We start from the raw sequence: 24661 nt of genomic DNA on the forward strand, positions 1-24661 counted from the left end.
TAAGAACTTGAGAGAGGCGTAGTTGCCCATAATGTGCACACTCATTCCACTATTGCCTTCAGTAAATTGGTTTTGGAAGGGTTTTTAGTGTTCCGAAAACCTGCACAAACTTATTTTACCATTGGCAAGTACTGCTTACCGCCAGCTGGGGGAGAATGGAGGTTGCAGATCAGCGTTGGGCAGGATCCTTAGTCTAAGTGGATGGGGGATAGCCCCCCTCCAAAGGATCAGGTTATCCCCTTAAAGGGATCCAGGGAGAGGTGCTTCTGTCTGGATACCCAAGACAGGGGGCTGATGGGCCATAGCACCCCCAAAATGGTGACCTTGGAGGGGTTGCCTTGATTTAATGCACATCATAGGGCAATCCTTAACCTTGGTTAACCTAGCCAAATAATGAACTGGGCTGGTTGATTCAGGATACATACCCAATGCTTATGCATAAACATGCAGACATCTGTAATCAATAAATTTGGGGCCTATTTAAATCCCAGTTGGTTGTTTTGTGGTTATTGCAACTTTATTATGCCTTGACCCCACTGCCCATGGCTCCATTGTGTCTGGACCTGCAACAGTGGGTAAAAGAAATAGGTGTGTGGATCAAGGACACTTACCAGTAAGTCTTAAAAGCAACAATCATATGCCAGACCCAATCCACACTATACTCCAAAGTGACTGTTAGCCAGGAGCTGTCCTGAACGCTTCCCATCTGCTGTTGTGACAGAGCAAGAAAGGGAGAGGAAGACTAGGGGAAGATGGAATTTTGTCTGCAGAAGACATGCTGTCTATAGATGGAAGTGAGAAGGTGTGTGTTTGTGTGTAGAATGCTTCATCTTAGAATTTAAGTGAGGACAGAATTTAAAGTAGTCGTCATAATGATTTTATCACACAAATGCCAGCTCAGGAAATCACTTGCAGATATGGAACTGAAATGTGAAGTTGATCTTATCAGCAATGTACAGTTTTTGCAACAGCAAAAGCAATACTTTTATTCTTGCTTCATAAAAAAGAACTGTAAGGCATTTAACAGTTCCCGTATCTAATTACTGCTGCAGTTATTTGATGGAAGCAAGTGTGGGAATCAGAGGAAATTCCACTCCTCTTTATTACACTAGAAATGCAGTTAAAAGTGAAATGTGTAGATTTTATTTCTTGTTTCAAGAAAGACAGAAACAACAACAACAACAAAAACCATAAACACATTTCACGTAAAATGTAAAAGCCCATTCCCAAATTCTATTCCATTCCATTATTTGGCTATGACCAAGAAACAGTCTGCAGAGCAAGGTTTTGAAATAACAGCGAGATTCTGTTGAATCAGAAATACAAATCCACAAGTAGAGTGAATGAACATTGCTTAATGGTCCGGAAGGATGTGTTTCCAACTGAAGGCAGCATTTGCTCCATGGGTTAACATCTTGACTGGTGGCTTAATCATTTGCCATTTCTTCTCTTCTTTAAGCTCTTCACAGAAGCACATGCCCAGTGAAGGAATCTAGTAAAGCAGAAAAGATTTCAAGATGGTATTATTATTATTATTATTATTATTATTATTATTATTATTATTATTATTATTATTAGGGCAAGAAAGTAAGTTACCCCCATATAAGCCAACACCACCATTAGTAACTGAATAGTTTTCATTATCCAAGAGTGTTAGGGGCAAGTCACTTGAGACGTTTGAAAGCAACAAATAATGGCTCACAAGGGCTTGAAGGAGTGAAGGTTATTTAAGCAGTGTAAAGTGGCTCAGAGGATCTGATAATTATGCTGTGGGTCCCTCTTTCTTCACCAACAGCACCAAGGATATTGTCAGCCAAATTCTAGTAATTCTCAAGGGTAAGGGGGAAAGCATAGTTCACTTGACTCCAAATTAAAAGGATTAGGTATCAAGCGAGGGCAATGACTGATCTCTGCCTGAACTCCTGTTGTTCTCTTACCCACATGTGTACACTCAACTGCTTCGATTGACGGAACGGGCACCACTACAGGTGCCACATAATACCCATTCCACATTTGTAAGAACATTATTGTTTAGTGTTGCAGCACCTGCCCTTTGGAACTTCCTGCCTATTGACATCAAACAGACACCTTCACTGTACTCTTTTCGGTGCCTGCTAAAAACATTCTTCTTTAGACAAGCCCACACAGATGCTTAGAAAGCTAAGGTAATTTTAATCTGTTTTAATACTTGTATGCTTTAAGGTACGGTTATGAATTTTTCCTCAGTTTTCTTGTTTTATCTTTCTGTAAACCCCTTTGAGTTTTTGTTTTGTTTTCACAATCAAGTGGTGTCTAAATTTCATGAAATGAAATGAAATGAAATAAATATTGCTAGGTGAGCAACCAGTCTGATTTGACACAAGGCAGCTTCTCCTGTTTCTAAGAGCAAACATGTATCACACTATGAATGCAGAGCAGAAAGACAGGAAACTGCTTTAGACAGAATCAGACCACTGGTTCTTCTAACCCAGTACTATTGACTTTCACTGGCAATGACTCTCCAGGATCTTGGGGGGTGGGGGTGGGTTTCCCAGCCCTTCCTTGAGATGCCAGGGATTGAATCCTGAACTACCTGCATTGCAAAGGATGTTCTCTGCCACTGAGCTATGGTCCTTATGGCAAGAAAAGTCTTAATTTCTGATGATTATGCACATAATAGGGGCAAACAAGCCTGAAGAACCAAGTTATTTCAAGCCAGTGGAATATTGGGAAGTGACCTGGGAGACCAGGGTTCAGATCCCCACTTGGCCTTGAAGCTCACGGGGTGAGCTTGGGCAAGTCCCTGCCTCTCATCCTAACCTGCTTCACAGGGTTGTTGTTGGGATTAAACGAGGGGAGGGAAAACCACAAATGCCACCTTGAGCTCCTTGGATAAAAAGGTGGGATATAAATGCAACAGACAGGGAGGGCCTTACCTTTCGAATGAACTGGGGAAAGTCACCGCTCTCTCTGGCAGGAAGGCCCAGTAATGGTCGAGTGAGGGAATCTAGAGATGAGCCATGGCCAACAACCAGGATGGTGCCTATTGTTAGAAGTGGATCTTCTTAGAGTAGTTTATTAAGGTAGTGCAGGGGTGGGGAACTTCAGTGCTGCAGGAGCACAAATGCAGCCTTCCACATTTCCCTATCTAACCCTTTGGACTCTCCCCAAGCCACCCATCTCACTTGCGCTACTTTGAACCTCCTTGAGTGCTTTTGCCAGGCTGGAATGTGCCCTTGCGTTCAAGCAATGGCACTTGATTGCCTGGGTGAAGGCTAAAGAGGGGTGTATGAGGAGTGTGTGTAGAAACTAGCCTACAGTGGAAAGGTAAAATTTACATTCATTGTGCTGCTCATTTTTGCTTCTGGCCCCTCCCACCATTGCTATGTTGCTCCTGAAAGGTTGCTGAAAAAGGAATGCGACCTTCAGTCTGAGGAGATGATGATGATGATGATGATGATAATCTGGATCATCTGATTGGGTTTCCCCACCCCTGAAGGAGTACTAGTGGTGCTTGAGAACTTTCAGGCCTGCATATGTTCTAGCCCGCCTATATTTTGGTTGCCATAAAGGCATTTTTTAAAAGAGCAAATTTGTGCTTGTGATTCTGTCCTTGAAGATTTAAAGCAATGAAATCAAGAGTTACCATAGAGTTACCTTCGGTTGCACAGGAGCCGACAATCTGTTTTATACTTGCAGAGCATCTGTTCACATAGTCCTCATAGCCTTCGGATGCCATCAGAGAAGAAAGAGGAAAATGACACCTGTTAACGAAATCCACTTGGTTAACATTTGTTGGCTCGAAGGAAACGTTAGGCTTGGAACATTTGAATGCCATTCCAGGCTCCATCACTTAACCTGCTTGATGGTTTTAGGAAATTGTTCATTTAGAGCATGAGTGGGGAACCGTATTTAGCCAGTGGGCCAGATCCTTATCTCCCCCAACCCTGTATGGGACAACTTTGACAGGTAGGCAGAACCACTCACCGGATGTTATCATGATGGCAGGTGAATGATACCTGCCAAAAGTCAAAGGAGGTTGCTGTAGCTACTAAGCTGACTGGCAGTAACAACAACCTCCTTTAAGAGGCACTTTCAGAACCTTTGAAAGAGACTTGATGTAGCTGATCAGGAGTTATAAAGGGAAGCCCCTTTATAAACAAGGGGTAGAATCTATAGAACATGTGCTTCTGTTTTGTAATTGATTTGATGGAAGATAAAACCCCAAATATTGCTCTTAGTGCCTAAATTTCTATCAGTAGTGGTGAGAACAAGAGAAAAACCCAGGATCTGAAACAGCATCTTCAGGGACTAGCTTGAAATTGTTGTAGCTTTATATAATAGTTTTTATGTTACCCTTTGAATCTCTTTTTCTCTGATATTCTTGTGTTTTGGTCTATTGGCGGTAATAAATGGATTGATTTGATAAGGGGAACAAACAACAAAGAAAAGTATTTTTCCAGCAAGCCTTCCTCGCAACCTTATGGGATTTGATGAGCAAAACATGCCCTAGCTGCCTTGAGGTCACTGAAGTACAGAAGTATAGAAGTTGTTTGGATTTGTAACCCCCCCCCAAAAAAAACCCCTCTATAAGATTTATTTATTTTATGATTTTGTTTTATTAATTAATTTTCTATCCTTCCAAGGTGCCCAGGGGTTGGAAAATAGCATTGTTGTAAAACTGCTTTTTGATAAAAGGAGGGGGTGTGTGATTTTGCTAACAACTCCCTTTAAAGCTGAGGATGTTGTTCTGTGCTGAGTCATACAACAAACAGATAAGAGTTGTTTTCCCACCCCCTCCCAGAGCACACATATGGTCAGCCAAAGTCATTTTTTTATCAGCTGAACAATTTCCACAGTTGAATCATTTTGGCCTTTTGCCAAAAGGACTCCAAGAGGAAGCTACAAGACTACAATCGATCCTGTGCTAGTTATTGTTTCCTGTTCTGTTTGAGGTTTTGCAAACTGCCCTGAACCACAGAACCCCATTGCCACAGAGGGTTAAGAAAGAGAAGACTAAGCACGGTTGATGAAAGTGCAAGAATAACTACTTTTTACAAAGTGTGCAAACTTTTTGTACCTATAATATATGGTGTTATTATTGTTCAGAAATGTGATTAAACGTAGAATCTAAGCTGATTTGCTTCTAAAGTGTCTCCACTAACACCCATCATTGCACTAGCAGCAATTGCTCTTGATTCTTCCCAAGCAGTTGCTTGTTATGTGTTTCTTTTTAAAACGTGTTACCTTTACTTTGATATATTCTGCAACTAGCCTAGATCAAGGGTAGTTTTTTGGGGGGCGGGGTCTGATCTGGATCCACCAGCCATTTTTTCTTGCCTCTCTAAAGATCTCACCAATTTTAGCAGCAGTGGCAAAATGAAAATAAAAGAAAGTACACACAGTGCTAGGATAAGTGGGGCCCAGTGCTTGGATGAGGATACAAATCAACCCACCCCCACCCCCCGGATCTTCAGTTTAATCATTCAGTGAATGGAAGGGGGCATGGAGCAGCTAGGAGGTGGGGGACACAGTGTGCCTGTGTCTACGTGTCTGCCTCAGAGGACATACATGATAGAGTATTGGATGAGTAAGAGATAACATGCCCCTTGGGCAAATAAAGCTTAGTCATAGCTAATAAGGTAAAGGGGCCCCTGACCATCAGGTCCAGTCGTGTCCAACTCTGGGGTTGCGGCGCTCATCTCGCTCTATAGGCCGAGGGAGCCGACATTTGTCCGCAGACAGCTTCCGGGTCATGTGGCCAGCATGACAAAGCTGCTTCTGGCGAACCAGAGCAGCACACGGAAACACCATTTACCTTCCCGCTGGAGCGGTCCCTATTTATCTACTTGCACTTTGATGTGCTTTCGAACTGCTAGGTGGGCAGGAGCTGGGACCGAGCAACGGGAGCTCACCCCGTTGCAGGGATTCGAACCGCCGACCTTCTGATCAGCAAGCCCTAGACTCTGTGGTTTAACCCACAGCGCCGCCTGGGTCCCCAGTCATAGATAATATAACAACATTATACACTATAACGGAAGTACTATCAACCTCATTGATTTAAGGGATCTCGGTTTTCTCCTACCCCTCTCCCTGCAAACCCTAGTTGCAATGGAGACCAGACTACACTTCCCTTCTGCTGTCTAGCTTATTAAAAGAGGCATTGGTTTATTGCACTGGAAGAGCTTATTTCTACGCTCTTGTCTGCATACTGTAACAGAGCATAGAGTTGGCCTTAGGTGCCCAAGCCGAAGAAGACCCTGTCTCCTTGATTCAGTGAAGTCCCCTTATACCATACCACTTGCTTGTTCCAGCCACTGGTGCTGCCTCTTCAGCAGCAGCTTATAGATTTCCTTACAGTTAAGGGATATAGACATTTTGCTAATAAATAAGTTAAATAAATAAGGGCATCACTTAGACACACAGGACTTAAGAACATAAGAACAGCCCTGCTGGATCAGACCAATTATCTAATTCATCTAAACTTCTGTTTCCAGCAGTTGCCATCTACTGTAGATGCCTTCAGAAAGTACATAAGCAAGGCATAAAGGCAACAGCCCTCCCTTAATGTTTATCAGCCAACAATTGGCTTTCAGTTAGCCAGAAGCAAGGAATGGGTTTTCTTCTCTGGCTCCTAGTCCTAAGGCCAACAACACAAATGTGGGCTCTTGGCTTCTAGCTCTAGCAGAGCCTTGCTCTAGCAAGGAACACAAACAAAGGAATTATTCCATGCTTGCAGAGATAAATGAAGCATCCATTTCCAGGTCTGCCTTTCACAGGATGTTGTAGTAGCCACTAAACCACAATGACAATAGGAGCAAATAGAATTGGGCTGAATTTCTTAGAAGTTGGCTTGCAGTACTCCCATCTTGGGAAGGGATGCGGGGGGCGCTGTGGGTTAAACCACAGAACCTAGGGCTTGCCGATCAGAAGGTTGGCTATTCAAATCCCCACGACGGGGTGAGCTCCCGTTGTTCGGTCCCAGCTCCTGCCAACCTAGCAGTTTGAAGGGACATCAAAGTACAAGTAAATAAATAGGTACCGCTCTGGCAGGAAGGTAATCGGCGTTTCCATGCGCTGCTCTGGTTCGCCAGAAGTGGCTTAGTCATACTGGCCACGTGACCTGGAAGCTCCCTTGGCCAGTAAAGTGAGATGAGCGTCACAACCCCAGAGTCGTCCGCGTCTGGACCTAATGGTCAGGGGTCCCTTTACCTTTACCTTTACTCCCATCTAATTCCTGACTGTAGTATTAAATGATTAATACTACATCTGATAATGAATAGCGACTATCCTACCTGAGTGAGTAAGAACACACTTGCTACATTCTGTTAATTCTGATGACCATAAAGAGAAGTGTTTGGTTCAGCTCTGGGTAGTCACTCTTTCTTAGTCACACACATCACAACATTTAGGCACCATTCTGGAAACATGCTCATGGTTTGCCTCATGGTTTGGCAGCAGCAGGACTGGGGGAAGCAGTGCAGTGAAACCTGTACATTTGCCCATTCGCGCTAAGCCATGGTTTGGCTTATTATTATTATACAATAACTGGGTTTCTGTAACTGTAGTGCTTACTTGTATGTGGTATCTATACTGTAATTGGCCTCTGTCAATTCTCTCTGTGTCATAAAAGAGGGAACAACTGTGCTTATCTCCCACTTAGTCCATTCAAAGAGTCCAGGTTCTATACAAATCTTGGCTTTTTGTTCCAGCTGAAGCCCTGCAATGATCAAAGCCGATATTAAAACAAAGAAAATCATATAGAACCGGTTTAAGACCAAATCTTGCATTCAATAAACATTGCAAAAAGTCTTATGAAAAGTATTTATGTGGTGTGATCTGGAATAAGTAATGTCCCAGAGGTTAATTATTTTGTCTGTCTGTTTCTCTCCCTGAGAAAAACAGCTCTGTTCCCCCTCTGCAGCAATAAAAATGCCACAGTAAAAAATTAAGGCTGTGTGCACACCCAAAGAATCCTGAAAAAATGTAGTTTCCCCCAGTACATAACTCCCAGCACCCTTAACAAACAACAGTTCCCAGGATTTGCTGGGGGAAATATTTATTTATTTCATAAGATTTATATACCACTTGATTGTAGAAAAACCCCCTCATAATGTGCTTTATATGTATTGTGTCTACAGCCTCACAGAAAAACCAAATCCACTGCCTGAACTGGCTTTCTCACTCTGCCTGGTGGTAGAACTGGCCCTGAGAAAATGCTTCTCCTTCAAAATAGTTGAGATGCCAGCACACCACTTCAGCCTTGATTGGTTCCATACATCCCTTCTGTCAGAAAGGGTCACTTACCTTCTAATACATATTGAGAAGTTTGGATACAGCGTAGTGCTGGGGAAGAGTAGACACAGCTAATGACCACTTCCTTCTCGAGCAGGGCTTCTCCTGGGAATGAAGAAGCACAAAAAAATCCTCCACAAAAAGAAAATATGGGTGCAAAGCATGTTCATATGGATTGCGGGCGGGAGCTTTCATTCCCATATGCATTGTTTTGTGTTCTAATATACAATTGAAATGGATGGACTCATTCAGGGATGCTTTCTGAATTAAGAAGCAATGAAGAAGAACTACTAGAGTCTTTGTGGAAATTGAGTTGAAATTTATGATTCTCGTTAAACAATTCTGTAAAGGGTGCCATTGTATTGCCTGAAATATGTTCACGCCTATTTCTGTTCAACACTGAGCTACTGTTTGTCTATCTACTAGTGTTGCCCCACATTACAGCCCTTGTGAGCTGCTATGTTGTTGCTCTTCCAAAATTAAGCTGAAAGTAAAATTAAATGGAAGTTCCATGGCCCACACAAGCACTTCATAAAGTGCTATATTATCCAGTAATTCATTGCTGCCCTTACCATTATTACATAGAATGAGGTGGTCATTCTCAGCCTTAAAAGTGGTCAGCGGCCCCAGGCCCTTCCTCCTAAGCACCCCAGTCATTTCCCTCGGTTGGAGGAGAAAACTGTGTGCACCACACCATGTCCTGTGCTTGCCTAAGCCAGCTTGAAGCCTTCAGTTACAATGGAGAACACTTTCCCATCACCAGTGCTGAACTTAGGTTTGGAATTGGTGTGGGCATCTTCTCCTTTGCCTCAATATATCTTTGGCCAGCCCTGAGCAACGCTCTTCTCCATGACCAAGATCTTCCACCTGTTCAGCAAAGGCCCACCCAGATACATTCAGCAATGAAGAAGTTGCTTGTTTAAGTTTTGACCAAAGTTTGGTTCATGCAGGCTTCTGGTTAAACGAGATGCTACTTTCTGGTGAGAAATATTGCTGTCATTAATGAGGGTGAGATTATGGATTGAGGACACCTGTGTTATCCAGTATGAACTGGACTTAAATCCCTTCTGTTATGGTGGACATGCTCATTGTGGCTGGATACCTTCATGGTGAGATAGCACATCCACCTTGCATTCTGGAAAGCTATTGCCAGCATGGTCTCTGATTGACTTGGTGGAAAATCTGAACCACCAAGCCCTTCTGTCTGTTGTCCCAACTTCTGTTTAGCTTACCTATTAGCCTAGACTGGAAAATACCACAACATGATAAAGGAGGATCATGTTCAAAGTTCTTGATGCTATCTTTTCGATTTGGTAGACTGGTGGGGTAATTGAGGTCAGCTCGATGATATTTTCCTGGAACAAATTCAGAATGCTTTTTACAACTAATGCTAGAACTTCCACAGCAAATCTAATTTTATTTTTCTTAGGTTTGCTTTTAATCCATTATAGCCTAGGTGTCTTTAGAATGCTACCACTACTACAATCTCAGTTCCCCACCCATCCAATAGAGTCACTGAATCATAGAATTGTAGAGTTGGATGAGACCCCAAGGATCATCTAGGCTAACCCTCTGCAATGCCCAGATCCCAACTAAAGCATCCATGACAGATAGCCACCCTACCTATGCTTAAAAACCTCCAACGAAGGGGAGTCCACAACCTTCTGAGGGAGTCCATTCCATTGTTGAAAAGCCCTCACTGTTGGAAAATGTTCCTGATGTTTAGTTGGAACATTCCTTCTTGTAACTTGAATCCATTGGTTCAAGTCCTACCCTCCAGAGCAGGAGAAAACAAGCTTGCTCCATCTTCCATGTGACAGCACTTTAGATATGTGAAAATGGCTATCTGATATCGTCTCAGGCTAAAATACCCAGCTCCTTCAACTGTTCCTCATAAGGCTTGATTTCCAGACCCTATCTTAGCCTAAGTTTACTGATTTTAGAGTCTGATGCATAAGTTGCACAGCCCCTGAAAATGCTGCTTTATTAATTCATGATGAACCCATTTCAAACTCAAGGCAACTTGGGAACTCACAGAGAGATCATTTCCATTCTCAACAGGGTTTCCAGGGAGCAGATGGGCTAATCATTTTTGTTTGTTCATTACTGTTAATATGATACCTTACTTTAGGTCAAATCTGCTGTATCAGATCCCCAGCCTTCTACTTACCATCTGCATCAAAACACTGCTGGACCCAAGACTTCCCAAACACTTGATCTACCCTTTCTCCATGGCGAATAATCAAGAGGCCTCTTGGGACTGTGCTTTTCCCAGGGAGCTGGAAGAAATTGCATTACAACTCTGCTCATTAAAATGACAGAAACTTTTAGATAACCAGAAGTTTAAATGCGCAGAAGTATTATTTGCACCATGCTGCACTGGCATGGTCTCTACAAAATGGCACCTCTATAAATTTTAAGTGCATCAACCAGTGACACTGACATTCTTGTCACTGGGACAAATGGTGCAAGTTCAGATCCTGGTAAGAATGTAGGAATTTCCATGTTAAATCAAAACAATGTCTGGCTTATATAGTGTAGCAGGAGTGGGGAATATGTGGGCCTCTAGTTGCTGGGGAATACAGCTCTCATCATTCCTGGCCATTGGCCATGCTGGTTTGGGTTGATGGTAGCTGGAGTCCAACAAGATATGGGGGGAAACCACATTTTGTCCCCAGCAGAATTTAACCAGCTCCTTCTAAGAGGCTCACAAGTAGGGTGTGATATATGGCTAGCGGTTGCTAGATTCTGAATTTGGGGTTGCTTTTATGATAAATCCACCAAAAGATGACATAGTCTAGGAGTACAAAACAGTCTATTAAAGCAACATGCTTTCGCCCGCTGACTACAATAACTGCTTGCCTTGTGGAGATCTGAATATAATGCATAAGAGAGCCCTGAGGCACAGACAGGAAGCCTGCGATGCTCCAGATCAGGGGTAGGCAACCTAAGGCCTGTGGGCCGGATGGGGCCCAATCGCCTTCTCAGTCTGACCCGTGGACGGTCCAGGAATCAGCGTGTTTTTACATGAGTAGAATGTGTCCTTTTATTTAAAATGCACCTCTGGGTTATTTGTGGGGCCTGCTTGGTCTTTTCACATAAGTAGAATGTGTGCTTTTATTTAAAGTGCATCTCTGGGTTATTTGTGGGGCCTGCTTGGTGTTTTCACATAAGTAGAATGTGTGCTTTTATTTAAAATGCATGTCTGGGTTATTTATGGGGCATAGGAATTCGTTCACATTTTTTTTTCCAAAATATAGTCCGGCCCACCACATTGTCACGGTCCGGTCGGCGGGCGTCAGGACCAGAGGCAAGATGGTGGTGTAGAAGCAGGAACAGGTGCAGGGCTGAGGGTCCAGCAGCAGGCAGTCACAGGGTCAGGGAGCAAGGCAGAGGCGAAGACGAAGGTCTGGGAGTCAAGGAGCAAGGCGTTGACAAGGCGAAGGTCCAAGGAGCAAGGAGCAAGGCGAAGGCTCAAGGAACAAGAAGCACGGCGAAGGTTCAAGGAACAAGAAGCAAGGCGAAGGTTCAAGGAACAAGAAGCAAGGCGAAGGTACAAGGGTCGAGGATCAAGGCGTCGGCAAGGCACGGGTCCACGGAGCAAGGATCAAGACGTCGGCAAGGGTCCACGGAGCAAGGATCAAGACGTCGGCAAGGCAAGGGTCCACAGAGCAAGGATCAAGGCGTCGGCAAGGCAAGGGTCCACGGAGCAAGAATCAAGACGTCGGCAAGGCAAGGGTTCACGGAGCAAGGATCAAGAAGCCAGATGCAACCAGGCAGGGATAGCGTTGCTGTGGCAAAGAGCTGAAGGGAAATGCTGAGCTTTTATCCCTCCCAGCTCCTGCCACCAGGTGCAGTGAGGCATCAAGTGGCCTCACCTGAGTGACCACTCCTTGCCTCACGAGCACAAGCTGAGGTCTTCACCTGTGTGGCCACGCCTTGCTTCTCCAGCACAAGCTGAGGCAGGCCCCAGTCCTGCAAAGCACTACAGGCCCCAGAGCCTGACTCCTGCCCATACTCCTGACACACATGGTCTGAGGGACGGTGGACGGGCCCACGGCTGCAAAAGGTTGCTGACCCCTGCTCCAGATGTTGAACTACAGCTCCCATCACCCCTGACCAACAGCCATGCTCTGGGGGTGATGGGAATTGAGGTCCAATAGCACCCAGAGGGCCACAGGGTCCCTATCTCTTCCCCAAGGTTTTGAAAACTGGTTCACTTCTGAAAACAGAAATCCTTCTGCCTAGGCAGGTTTCTTTATGTTACACTTCATGTGATGTTGAAACCCCAAAACTGTCTAAAATTTTACTTGCGCAAACCTATTTTGTACAGCAGCTTTTCTTTCACTAGCATTCATACACACTCCCTAGGATGAAGACATTCAAAAGCCAGTTACCTGAAGAGGAAGCATTTTGCCTGCATTTCTTGGCAAAGGATTTGGGTTTTTCAGTTTATTGCAAGACTCATTTTTATTCTTAGACTGCAGAGTGAACATATATTCTCTGTAAAAGAAAGTTGGATGACAGTGACTGAGAGAGGGATAATAAAATAGTGGAGAAATCCAGGCTCACGCTTCTTTTTGAAACCAAACACAAAATCCACGCTATGTGACATTAAGGCCACCCCCAGGCTGACCAAACCCACTGACCTCTGCAAAGAAGGTTGAGCCCACAATGGTTTTCTGAATGACAATATGGCAGACTGTAGAAATAAATAATCTATGAATATAGCCAATGTATATTTGCTATATTGTGCTCCCAATTTTCTTACATGGTAAAGAGGGCAGCCTCTTAAAGTGCCACTTTCCTTGTGATTTATGGAGATGTATGGTGGTTGTGTGACATCTGTTTATTTACAAATATTCAAGCTGAGTGTGGGAGAAAAACAAGCAGTTAGAAGGACCTTGTTAGAAAGACTGTGTTAATCTCTAGGTCTGAGAAACTTAATGCTAGCCTCTAGAGTGCTTAATAAGTAAGACATGGCTAGTCTTCCAAACATCTTGAAAGAATGCTAGCTTCTAAGGCACATTGAAATATGATACTTGATAATTTCTAGAGCACTTAGAAAGACGGTGTATGACATACGATACGAAATAAATCCTACCCAATGATCTAAAATGTGGTCTAAACCACCATTTAAATCCATCTCAGCCAAATGAAGAGAACTACTCACTCTGAAACTTATATATATATATATGGTACCTAACACTATGGAAGCTGGCACTGTTGACACCCAGAAACCTCATCTAAATGTTGGAGAGGCTACACCTGCATAGGAACATACCTCCACATGTGGTGGGAATGCCCCAAAGTTCAATTGTTTTGGATATCGGTGTTGCAGGAAATCTCCAAAATAACAAAACAGGTAAGACTTCAGAACTAGCCTTTATTTCTATTATATGAGTCTGCACTGACATGCTAAACATAAGGGATCTAAAGTCTGGACCCAGTTCTATTCATTGGCTGTTTTGCTAATAATTCCTGAACTTAGTGCAGTTTCTCCAGCACTTATGCAGCATGGTGGAATACTACATTATTGTCTATTATACAGTGATCAGTCTGCACAGGGTTGACTTAATAACTAAAAGTGAAGGGTAATACAACTCAACTCTTATACAAGTGGAGAATGATATGGAATAGTTTGCACATATGCCATAAAAAATACTAACCTGTGTTTGACCCAGGTATCTGACTCGTTGGCTTTTTCTGTGTAATTTTCAGGAACAAATCCCCGGCACCCAGTTCTGTGGGAGATGCCAATCACCCAGCCTTCACAAACTTCAGTTTGCTTTGCCCGGTCAACATAAACCAGATCCCCAACTTTCAGCATCAGTTCATCAATGTTCTGAGGCTTATACTGGAACAGGGCCCTCAAAAGCTAAGAGAAATTGATTTTTTTAAAGAGAGAGAGAGAGAGAGAGAGAGAGAGAGAGAGAGAGAGAGAGAAAAGAGGAGAACAATAATGTGAGATACGTTTTGTCAGATCCAGGAAAAGCAGAGACATTCCGGCATCTGCTTCAACTATATTTGAGACATTGAATCAGTTTATATTTGTAACAGGAGAAACCTTAGAGCAGGCACCCCCAAACTTCGGCTCTCCAGATGTTTTGGACTACAATTCCCATCTTCCCCGACCACTGTTCCTGTTAGCTAGGGATCATGGGAATTGTAGGCCAAAACATCTGGAGGGCCGCAGTTTGGGGATGCCTGCCTTAGAGCTCAATGAAAGAGACGCTCACAGGCTTTACTGTTCATGGTATAACTGCAGTTATCTGATTATGTTAATATGATGTGTCATGGAAAACAGCTGCTTATCACAAAATAGGTTAAAAGCCTTTTTCAGTGGAGCAACTCACCAAGAAGGGTGGAACTGCTGCACTAGCTGGTGAGTCACTGTTGTTTCCTGGACTGGAGAGGGCTGAGGTAGTTGGTGCAGTGCAAATGCACTGACGAAACCAATCCAGCTCCTCTGTCAGGGCATTTGCACTGTACTGACCTCTCTGACACCTGACCCCTTTCCCTCCTGGTAAGCTACAATGATCCATTTGCCAGGAAGCTAACATAGAGGTTCTACCCCACACAGACAGCTGCTTCTGCCTTTCATATATTCTTCTCTGTATATTCACTCAATGCACACTAAAAATAGATCTCTTTTGGTATAAGGCTAAAGTGCAGCTTTAATTCAGAAAAATGGGTGGGAGTAAAAAACAACAACCAGGGATGGGTGAATATGTCATTTTTTTATTAATCTCAGTTTCTCACTTTTCCAATATTAAGTTCAATTCCCCACATTTCAATATCAATTACCATTAAAAAAAAAGTACTCATGAAAATTCACCAGCAATTTAGTGCAATATTCTCCTAGAAGACACAGATTTGCTTAATAAGTTTTGAAAGCAATTTCCCCTAATACAATGCCTTTTTTTTTGCATGTTACATTCACTAATATACGCATTTATACGCACACATATGCATTTTGTACACTTTACTTGGCTGGAGAATTGCACTGCAAAATTCAGAGACGTGCAAATTTGTGTTGTGGTTCACACATTGTTTTGAAAGTGCAAATTCCCTTAAATGTGAACTGAATTGAAATTTTCACCTACCCCTAGTGCTACATCTATCAGTGGTCTGAGAAACCCTGGCATAAACATTGTTAGCAAAAACAGGGAAATATTGGAATCTGAGACCTCTCTTTTGTGCAAAGGATCTGGGACTCTCCAAGAAAATTCCTGGCGTGCAAAATGACTTTTCAGAGTAGAATGCCACGTAGCCAGACTAAAAGAAAGGATATCTTTCTGTTTCGTAAATGAAATTAAAGTGATCCATTGCCAAAAGCTTATCACGAAGGTGAGCACTCTATATCTAACCAAAACAAACACCCACAGAAAGTTCTTTCCAATTTCAAAGAGTAATGTATCTAGTATGGGTGTTAATTTATTCAGAGAGTCTTCTCACATTTCTGAGTTGAACCACAATTTTAACTTGGGGACTCTTTAAGCTTCCAAGTGGCTTCAGCTGTCCAAAAGCACACATGAAAACCAAAACTAGGGAAATGTCCAGAGCTTGAGAGGGGAGGAGATGGGTTGGAGAGGTGACAGATAGTTCATTTTAATGGACAGGTCTAGCTTTTAAACACAGTGAATTATTTCCCCCAGACATTCAAATCATAGCAATGTGGAAGAGGGAATTCAACACTGTTAGTGTTTCATGTGGATTTATGCAAGTTAATAGAGATATCTCCCTCCAAATCCTAAGGTTTATGTCAGAAGCCCATCCCCCACCAACAAGCCTTATTTATTTATTTACTTATTTATTTACTTAATTTATATACCACCCTTCGTCCAAGGACCACAGGGCAGTTTACAGTATAAAACCACAAAATACCTAATGTAATAATAATAATAATAATAAAACATTTTCTTCCTCTTGGAATAACAAAGTCCTTCCTGAGGGATTGCACTTTCCCCAACCTAGTCTTTCCTGGGGATCCATGCCCCTTTCTCATAAAGGTAAAGGGTAAAGGGACCCCTGACCATTAGGTCCAGTCGTGACCGACTCTGGGGTTGCGGCGCTCATCTCGCGTTATTGGCCAAGGGAGCCAGCGTACAGCTTCCAGGTCATGTGGCCAGCATGACAAAGCCGCTTCTGGCGAACCAGAGCAGCACATGGAAGCGCCGTTTACCTTCCCGCTGTAGCAGTACCTATTACCTACTTGCACTTTGACGTGCTTTCGAACTGCTAGGTTGGCAGGAGCTGGGACCAAACAACGGGAGCTCACCCCATTGTGGGGATTCGAACCGCTGACCTTCTCATCGGCAAGCCCTAGGCTTTGTGGTTTAACCCACAGCGCCACCCATGTCCCCTCCCTTTTCTCATATCTACATCCTATTATTCCCCCACCCTGAAAGAGTAAAGCCTGCATTTGCAGGAGGACAACTGCAGCTATTAATCTGAAATTCAGCAGATGTCAACTCCTCAGATGGGGCAACATTGCTGGCAAATTCCATCCAGTACTACAGAAAATAAAAAGGTTATTTGCTTTTCTATTGTTAAAAAAATTAAACTTTAGAGGTGCTTTGTATCAAACCCCTGAACGTATCTGCCTACAATTAACCCACTCAAAAAGGGTTGCTGTGCCTGCAAATTTCACCCACTTGTGATTGGGGAATGGGGAGTAGAGCCATTTTTAGATACCCCATAATATTGAATTGTGGGTCGTAGTAGGACTTTGTTTTTAACAGATCTGATTTGATTCCAAATAATGAATTGAACCGGAAAGACACAGAGAGGATCCAAAACAGATCAAGTTACTTTCCAAAACTACAGATACAGATATAAGGAAAACCCTGTGGTCAGTGCACATTCTCAGTATCTTGTAGTGTACACACCTGGTAATGTACAAAGCGCATATCTCTGGAATACAGAACTGCTGTCCACTGGCAGCTTTGCTTAGAATTGACTGATTTCGCCAGTTGTTCCAAAGTCTTTTGATGGTGAGGGTAAAATTTGTTGGCCAATGTAAGATGGAGCTGCTTTGTTGAAGGTTTTACACAGCAATCTATAACAACAACAACAACAACAACAACAACAACAACAACAACAACAACAACAGTCAAATAGTATTGAAGGATGGAATTAGTTTTCACTCTTTTATTCCCAGAGTTGTATTCTATAATTTTTTTCATACTATGCTTTAAAAAGTCATTTTAAAAAATGCATTATAGCTCCGATTTATGGTGCAATCCTATGGGTGTCTACCCTTTGAATTCAATGGGATTTCCTTCCAGTTAAGTGGGTAGGATTGCAGCCCTAGTACATACAAGCAGTTACACACGTGCAGGCTTCAGTGCACTCAGAAAGCTACACACAAGAAGGGGCTGCCTGGTGCTGCTTGATGTCAGGGAAAAAAGACGGCCTTTACAATATGCAAACTCCTGCAGAACTTTTCGTGACACTGAAATGGAGAGGGCAGCTTCTCTGCTTACGTGTGCCAACATGAAACAGGGAAAATCTCAACAGTGGCAATGAGTTTGTCAAAGTAGTTACCTGCTAAAACGATAGCCTCTGAAGCAAAAGCTGCAGCAAACGACTTGAGGACATTTGCAGGGCCGTCGCTAACAAAGAAGCCAATGTAGGTGCTGGAGGAGTGTAGTGATAAGGAAATGATTGCCGGGAAGTAACCAGAAAACCTGTCGCCTGCTCTTTTCAAGGCTTCGTACAAGCCATCAACTTTTTGGTCTTCACACTGGAATAAAACCCACTAGTTACAGCCTTTCAATGGATGCCCTTGCCACAGGCAGATTCATAAACTGCACCATTTTTTACAAGTAGGATCTGCAACGAAACTCTGCAGTGTTAAGTGTTTAAGCCAGCCATTTCCTCTTCCAAAAGACTCCATTACGGTCATCCACACACCTGCTTTCCCACACACTCTCAAAATGTTCAGTTGACCTTTCAGGGCCACTGAGTATGCTAACCCCATATTAGCCAGTTTTAGCTCCCTCCCTTTAGAGTTTTTTCCCCCTAAAGGGTTTTTTCTTTTTTCTTTTGGCACTTCTGCAAATCTTGGAGCTTCCCCAGGTTGACTGATACCTGCCTCTTGTAAATCGGCAGTATTTTTTTGGCTAAGCAAGCAACAACACTCATTCCTGAACACTGGAAATAGATGAACAAGGCACACAACCAAGCAAAAATGGATGGATTAAAAAATGGCAAGCCCTGCAAATAGGTTCTGGGGCTGACTCTTGGCTGAAATCGAGAGACTTCAGTCATTGTCATCACAATAAATACTTTGTTCCCTCACCGTAAAGAATTCAGAAAGTGTGATGTGTGGGAAAACTTCATGGGCTTTGTTTTTCCCACATTGGTTTTTGCTTTCTTTCCAAAATTCCATCAGTGTGTCATACAAAGCACCCGTCGGGCACAAATAGAGGGCATATTCCTGAGGGATTGGGTCTTCCAGTGAGGGATCATTGTAGTGAGAATGCAACCTGCAATGTAGAGATGAAGTTATGAACTTATGACGGTGTTCTGCTAGAGCTGATTCATGCTTTATGTAGGTGGTACAAAGTGATCTCACAAGAAATTGGCACAGGTGCTGGCACTGCTTCTCTGGCAGTAATGGCAGGGCAGGTAAGGGACCCACAGGGGCTCTGCCTTGGGGGCTTCCGCTGTCTGAGGCAGCTGCTTCACCTCTCCTCGTGGATGTGCCGGACCTGATGCAGGGCATTTTAAACATATAGATTGCACCCACACTATGGCACCCCACCCCCAAATCCTGGGAACCATTTTTTTTAAGATTGCTGAGAACTGTAGCTCTGTGAGCAGTAAATTACATCTCCAACTCCTTGAAAGATTCCATCAACGGTGTCTCCGAATATTTTTACACATCACCTGGGAAGACAGGCAAACTAATGCCAGTGTACTGGGAGAAGCGAAGATCACCAGTATCGAAGCAATGATTCTTCAACATCCACTTCGTAGGACTGGTCATGTTGTGTGGATGCCTGATTATCATCTTCCAAAGCAACTACTCTACTCCGAACTTTAAAATGGTAAGCATAATGCTGGTGGTCAACAAAAAGAGGTTCAAAGACTCTCTCAAGGCAAATCTTTAAAAATGTAGTATAAACACCAGCAACTGGGAAACACTGGCCTGCGAGTGCTTCAATTAGAGAACAGCCTTTACCAAAGGTGTCATGGGTTTTGAAGACGCTCGAACTCAGGACGAAAGGGAGGAACACGCTAAGAGGAAGGCACACTTGACAAACCCTCACCATGATCAACTCCCGCCTGGAAACCTATGTCCCCACTATGGAAGGATGTGTGGATCCAGAATTGGCCTCCACAATCACTTACAGACTCACTTTTAAAACCTTGTTTATAGAAGACAATCTTACTCGGCTACGAGCGATTGTCAAAGAAGAAAGAAAGAAGGAAGGAAGATCTTAAGGGGTCGGGAAACTCCCCACCAGTTTCTTTTTTTAGCAGAGGTGGTGAAGACTAGTTGGGCCCAGGCTGTGGGAAACATTTCATTGCAGAATGGAGTGGTGTCCGCCATCCTAAAAGAGGTTATACTGCTGGCTGGAACTGACTGAGGTTGGTGGGGTAGAGCACCATTTGCCCTAACAGGCCAGCCACCATTGTCATTCCCTGCCTTGTTGCAGAGGAGTGGTGGGAGGCAACAGCTGGGGAATCCCCAAGAGAAGAAGGCTCAGGGCCAGGGGATTGATAGTAAATCTAACATACTGCCATACTGAATTTTCTCATTCCATCACTGAAATATATATTTGAGTTTGCTGCGATTTTGTAGCATCATTTCCTACAATGTCAGATACAGTCTTAGGGGGAAACCCCCCACCCCACCCCGCAAAAGATGGAACAATACCTTCTAATCCATGTCATTGAGAAGTACAGCTTTTACACACTCACCACTTTGCGGCATCTTCTGCTGTCTTTTGCCCAGTAGCTGCCAAAGCTTTTAGCCTGAGGAAAGTACAATGAACCCACTATGTGAGAACAAAGCCACAATCACATTTGAACAGTATGCTGCACTTCTGGTATTTGGCTGTGGGGAAGTTTTCTGAACATAATGGCTTACTACTGCATCAGCTAAATTTAGATTCTGAAACCAAGAATAAGGCTGCCTATCTTGTGTTTTAACAAGTTGTTAGACTTCCACCTGAATAAAGAAATTGTAGTTGATTCGGCAAAATGGGTTTTGATTCATTAACTGATCAGTTTTGCTATTCCAACCCTGCCAGACACAAAGAACCATGAGATTCAGCAAACCCCCAAAGAGACATGATGAGCAAAAATGGGATAACAGCAGTAGAAATGTTTGCTTTTGTAGGCCTCCAGATTTTGTAGGACTCGGACTCCCATCTGCCCCAGCCGGTATGGGCAACGATCAAGCAAAATTGAGTTGTAGTCCAACAACATCTTGGGGGCCCCATATTCCCCATCTCTAGTCCACAGAGGAGTTTACAATGGATAAATATGACTTTTGCTGAGACAGAGAAGTTGTGTGTATGTGACCTCTGCAGCTGGACTGACAGGAGGTTGAGAACGGCCTCGTGAATTGATAATAGAGATGGATGAGAAATCCAATTCATTTCATGTTTTAATAAGAAATGATCTAATTTGCACTTTTTGAACCAATACAGAATCTGAAACACAGGTATCTCTCAAAATTCATAGTTCCCAGAATTTTATGATTAAGTTCTCCAGCTAAATAATATATACTAAAATGCATACATTAGGGAGGAATGTGCAAAAAAACCAACCCAACCCATATACATTAGTGGAAAAATAACAAAAATGCATTCTATTCGGGAAAATTGCTTGGAAAAATGTATATCTTAATCAAAACTATATACAAACATGTGTTTATTAGAAAACCACCATAAAATGCTAAAGGATATTCATTAGGATTTTTTCCCCAAATAATAATAATAATAATAATTGCAAGTTGCAGCAGAAATATGGAGAACTGAATATAAGATTGGAAAAATGAGAAACTTAGAAAATCGAAATTGACACGTTCATTTACCCCTAGTTGATAATACTTTCGTTCTCACAAATTTGTCAATGACTCAATTGTCATTATGAAGAAAGAAGCACCCATTGTTTTGGTTAAAAGAGACATATATGACAGGGAAAGGGGGGTGCTTCTTCTCAGGTACAATCTCCATCTCCTGTGCTGTAGTGGTTTCCTTTGGTAAGCAATGATGTTAAAAATAGTTCAGGTTTAAAAATCGATTTCCTGTTTAACTGGGGAAACTTTTAGATCTATGTGAAGACTTTTTAATCAACTAAATGTTGCAGCCTTATATGCTTAAACATTTCTCCCTCTCTTCATGGTTTTGTTCCTGTGAGTTTAAAAGCAGCCTGACATGAAGACATTAAACTGGTGAAGCTTTCTCCATCACTTTACCTCCCTGAAATATTTAACCTGATTAATTTCTACGTGCCAGATTACCATTACAAAAAAAAATTGTAGAAGGCAATAGTCTCTTATAGTAGCTTAGAGTTGACTTCAAGTACATGTTGACTATTTGCTGAAGAAGAATTTTTGAAACAGGGCCTTGTCCTGGCGCACTTCTTCACCTGTCATATAAACTTCAAGAAATAAATAAGAAGAATCAAAGAAAAGAAAAGAATAAAAAATAATAATAAGAGACTATTTGAAAAATGTGAATCATTCGAACTATTAGTCCAACACAATTTTACTTTTGTGGCCAGAGTTCTCGCCTTCTACAATTTTTTGTGTAAGCTTCAATCAAGAACTCCAACTTCTTTAGATTACGATTACAGACACCATACCAGATCACTGAAAAGTGGCAAACCTGCAAAATGTTTCCATGTTGAATGTTGTGCATGCAAAACACTGCTTGTAAAAACACATCTCCATTCATATGAGAAATAAGCACAGCTACCCAAGTACTAGAGACACAAAGTTTCAAAAGGGATCAGAAGAAAATCCTGAGTGTGTAATTTCAGAACGTGTGTAACTTCTTTTCCTGTTCCTTTTTCTCATGTCTTTCAAATCACAAGCCATTATTTAAACTGTAAGCCATCTTGAGTGCTTTGGCAGAAAGACAGCCTATAAATATAGGCAGCACAGTAGGAAAGAATAAAAGCAAGCAAATGTGGCATTCAATTTGAGCTGCTCTGACACACAGATCTCATTTGGGAACCATAATTTGGAAACATATTGCACGGCTGCCGCTATCATAAAAAACAACAACAGTGAATTGCAGGTATACGCCCCTCAACATTTCTATCCTCTTTCAAGTGAGCAACATGGACTTACAGTTACGAACTTAATTTGCTCTGCAGGTCCGTTCTTAACCTGAAACAGTTCTTAACCTGAGGTACCACTTTAGCTAATGGGGTTTCCTGCTGCCGCCGCACCGCCACCACACGATTTCCATTCTCATCCTGGGGCAAAGTTTGTAGCCTGAGGTACTACTTCTGGGTTAGTGGAGTTTGTAACCCGAAGTGTTTGTAACCCGAGGTACCACTGTATGTGCATCACATGCCCACCGTAGTCCTTAGCAAGGTGCTCTGTGCTTTCTGCTGTTCCAACCACCTCAGCGTTTCCAGTGCCACAGAATTTTAAATCACCGCAAAAATGGTTACTGCTCCAGCTTGTGTAGAAGCTATCTCCAGCTAGGCCTCCCTCAGAATGCCACCAGGAGACATGACTAAGCACCATTAGTTAGATTAGGGATCTCATTGCAAGGCACCAGGGAAGGCCTATCTTTGAAAACATTGTGTAGAGAGCTTAGCTGCAGGTGCCACATAAATTATAAATATTAGAGTTATTACTATTAGCATTATTGTTAAGCACCCTGAGAGCTGAGATTCCCCACAGGAGTCATTTATTTCATAGTGCATTTATTAGTGGTGGTAGTAGTTGTTGTAGTATACAGCCCTATACCCACAGGTCTCACAACATAAAATCACAATATACCATAAAAACTAAAATTAAACTAAAATAAAACACCCCTCCCCCCAACTATTCCGGGGTTTCAGGCTCTCTTACAGCTCTTGCCGTGGCAAATCTGACACAACATGCAAGGGCAACGTAATGGTCAATACAATAAATCATGACTTTATGGTAAAACTATGCCAAATAATCTCCCTCAACAGGTTTGGCTGCAGAAAGTCTAAGCATACCCATAAGTCTCTTGTGATACCCAACCCAAGAGCCGAGCTTGCTGCAATACAGAAGGGGATGTTCCGTGATGTCGATGGCGCCACACAGTCTTTTAGCTTACAGATAAAACTTTGCAAACAGATCAGAGAGGGCTTTATGGCAATGTAACTCCAGAGGTACTCACGCTGTGTGTATGGGGAACTCAGCAGCCAAAAGAGGCTCCAGTAAGGACTGGGTCGTTCTGTTTTTGTACTTGTTCAAGATCTTGGCGTAGAGCGGTGTCTCGGCCTCCGCCATCTCTTCTCTTTCTCTTTTGGGAATGCATGTAAGACAAACACACAGAGAAAAAGTGGGGAGGCAGAGTCTGTGAAGATAAAAATCAAAACCTCAAAACCTCCTCCGATCTTTTTGACACAAGCTGATATCCTGTTTTCGCAGCATGTTGTAGCTCTTACAATTACTACTGTAAGCAGGCTGGAAGGGAAAAACTGAATACAACACACAGGACAGGTCCCACGTGAGCTGCAAATGTCTATATACTGCAGTCCTATATGTAATTCTGTGACATATATCAACTAACTATGTCTACATTTCCTGGGTCATAATTAATTTTTACTCCAAAGGAATACTGAGTCAACATTGATGGTATTCTAGTGCTGGATGTTTGTTTGGAGGCCTAGTGAGATATTAATTGCTTGTGTTATTTTATATGGGGGGTATTCCAATACTTTTTTATTTAGAAAAGACCTATTGAAATTAATTACTAAGTTATATGGGTCTACTATGAGTTAAATTTGGGACGCGGGTGGCGCTGTGGATTAAACCACAGAGCCTAGGGCTTGCCGATCAGAAGGTCGGCGGTTCGAATCCCTGCGAAGGGGTGAGCTCCCATTGTTTGGTCCCAGCTTCTGACAACCTAGCAGTTCTAAAGCACACCAAAGTGCAAGTAGATAAATAGGTACCGCTACAGCAGGAAGGCAAACGGCATTTCCATGTGCTGCTCTGGTACGCCAGAAGCGGCTTTGTCATGCTGGGCACATGATCGGGAAGCTGTACACCGGCTCCCTCGGCCAATAATGCGAGATGAGCACCGCAACCCCAGAGTCAGTCATGACTGGACCTAATGGTCAGGGGTCCCTTTACTAACCCTAGAAGTATCATCAAAGTATTGAAGTATCAGGGAACATCAAGTCTTCAAGTAGCAGAAAATTCTTTTCACTT

At 42.8% G+C, this 24661-nt stretch overlaps 1 protein-coding gene across 4 annotated transcripts; it reads right to left on the reverse strand.

The window, feature by feature from the left end:
* Positions 1–1120: 1120 nt before the first annotated feature.
* Positions 1121–23899, reverse strand: UBASH3A (ubiquitin associated and SH3 domain containing A). 4 transcript variants are annotated; one of them, XM_035116531.3, is made up of 14 exons: positions 23625–23755; positions 20209–20262; positions 18581–18767; positions 17824–18022; positions 17166–17335; positions 13944–14152; positions 12672–12777; positions 10445–10553; positions 9507–9629; positions 8287–8379; positions 7555–7699; positions 3637–3743; positions 2916–3022; positions 1121–1492 (listed from the first exon to the last, which is right to left on the reverse strand). In XM_035116531.3, the coding sequence occupies exons 1-14, from the start codon at positions 23735–23737 to the stop codon at positions 1355–1357; spliced, it is 1860 nt and encodes a 619-aa protein (XP_034972422.3). In that variant the 5' UTR covers positions 23738–23755; the 3' UTR covers positions 1121–1354. The 4 variants fall into 4 exon arrangements, with proteins under 4 accessions (XP_034972422.3, XP_088523971.1, XP_088523974.1 ...); XM_088667845.1 differs by having other exon boundaries at positions 17824–18037; XM_088667848.1 differs by lacking the exon at positions 2916–3022 and having other exon boundaries at positions 23625–23899.
* Between the last annotated feature and the right edge of the window lie 762 nt (positions 23900–24661).

This window comes from Zootoca vivipara, chromosome 4 (genome assembly GCF_965207765.1).
Source record: "Zootoca vivipara chromosome 4, rZooViv2.hap1.1, whole genome shotgun sequence".
In the NCBI taxonomy this organism is placed as follows: Eukaryota; Metazoa; Chordata; class Lepidosauria; order Squamata; family Lacertidae; genus Zootoca; species Zootoca vivipara.

Coding starts and splice junctions, on each gene's coding strand:
- UBASH3A (XM_088667845.1), bottom strand. CDS start 23,737: ATGGCGGAGGCCGAGACACCGCTCTACGCCAAGATCTTGAACAAGTAC. Junction 14,153..17,165: donor TGCGCTTTGTACATTACCAG/GTGTGTACACTA, acceptor AATTTCTCTTAG/CTTTTGAGGGCCCTGTTCCA. Junction 12,778..13,943: donor GATACCTGGGTCAAACACAG/GTTAGTATTTTT, acceptor TTTCTTTTACAG/AGAATATATGTTCACTCTGC.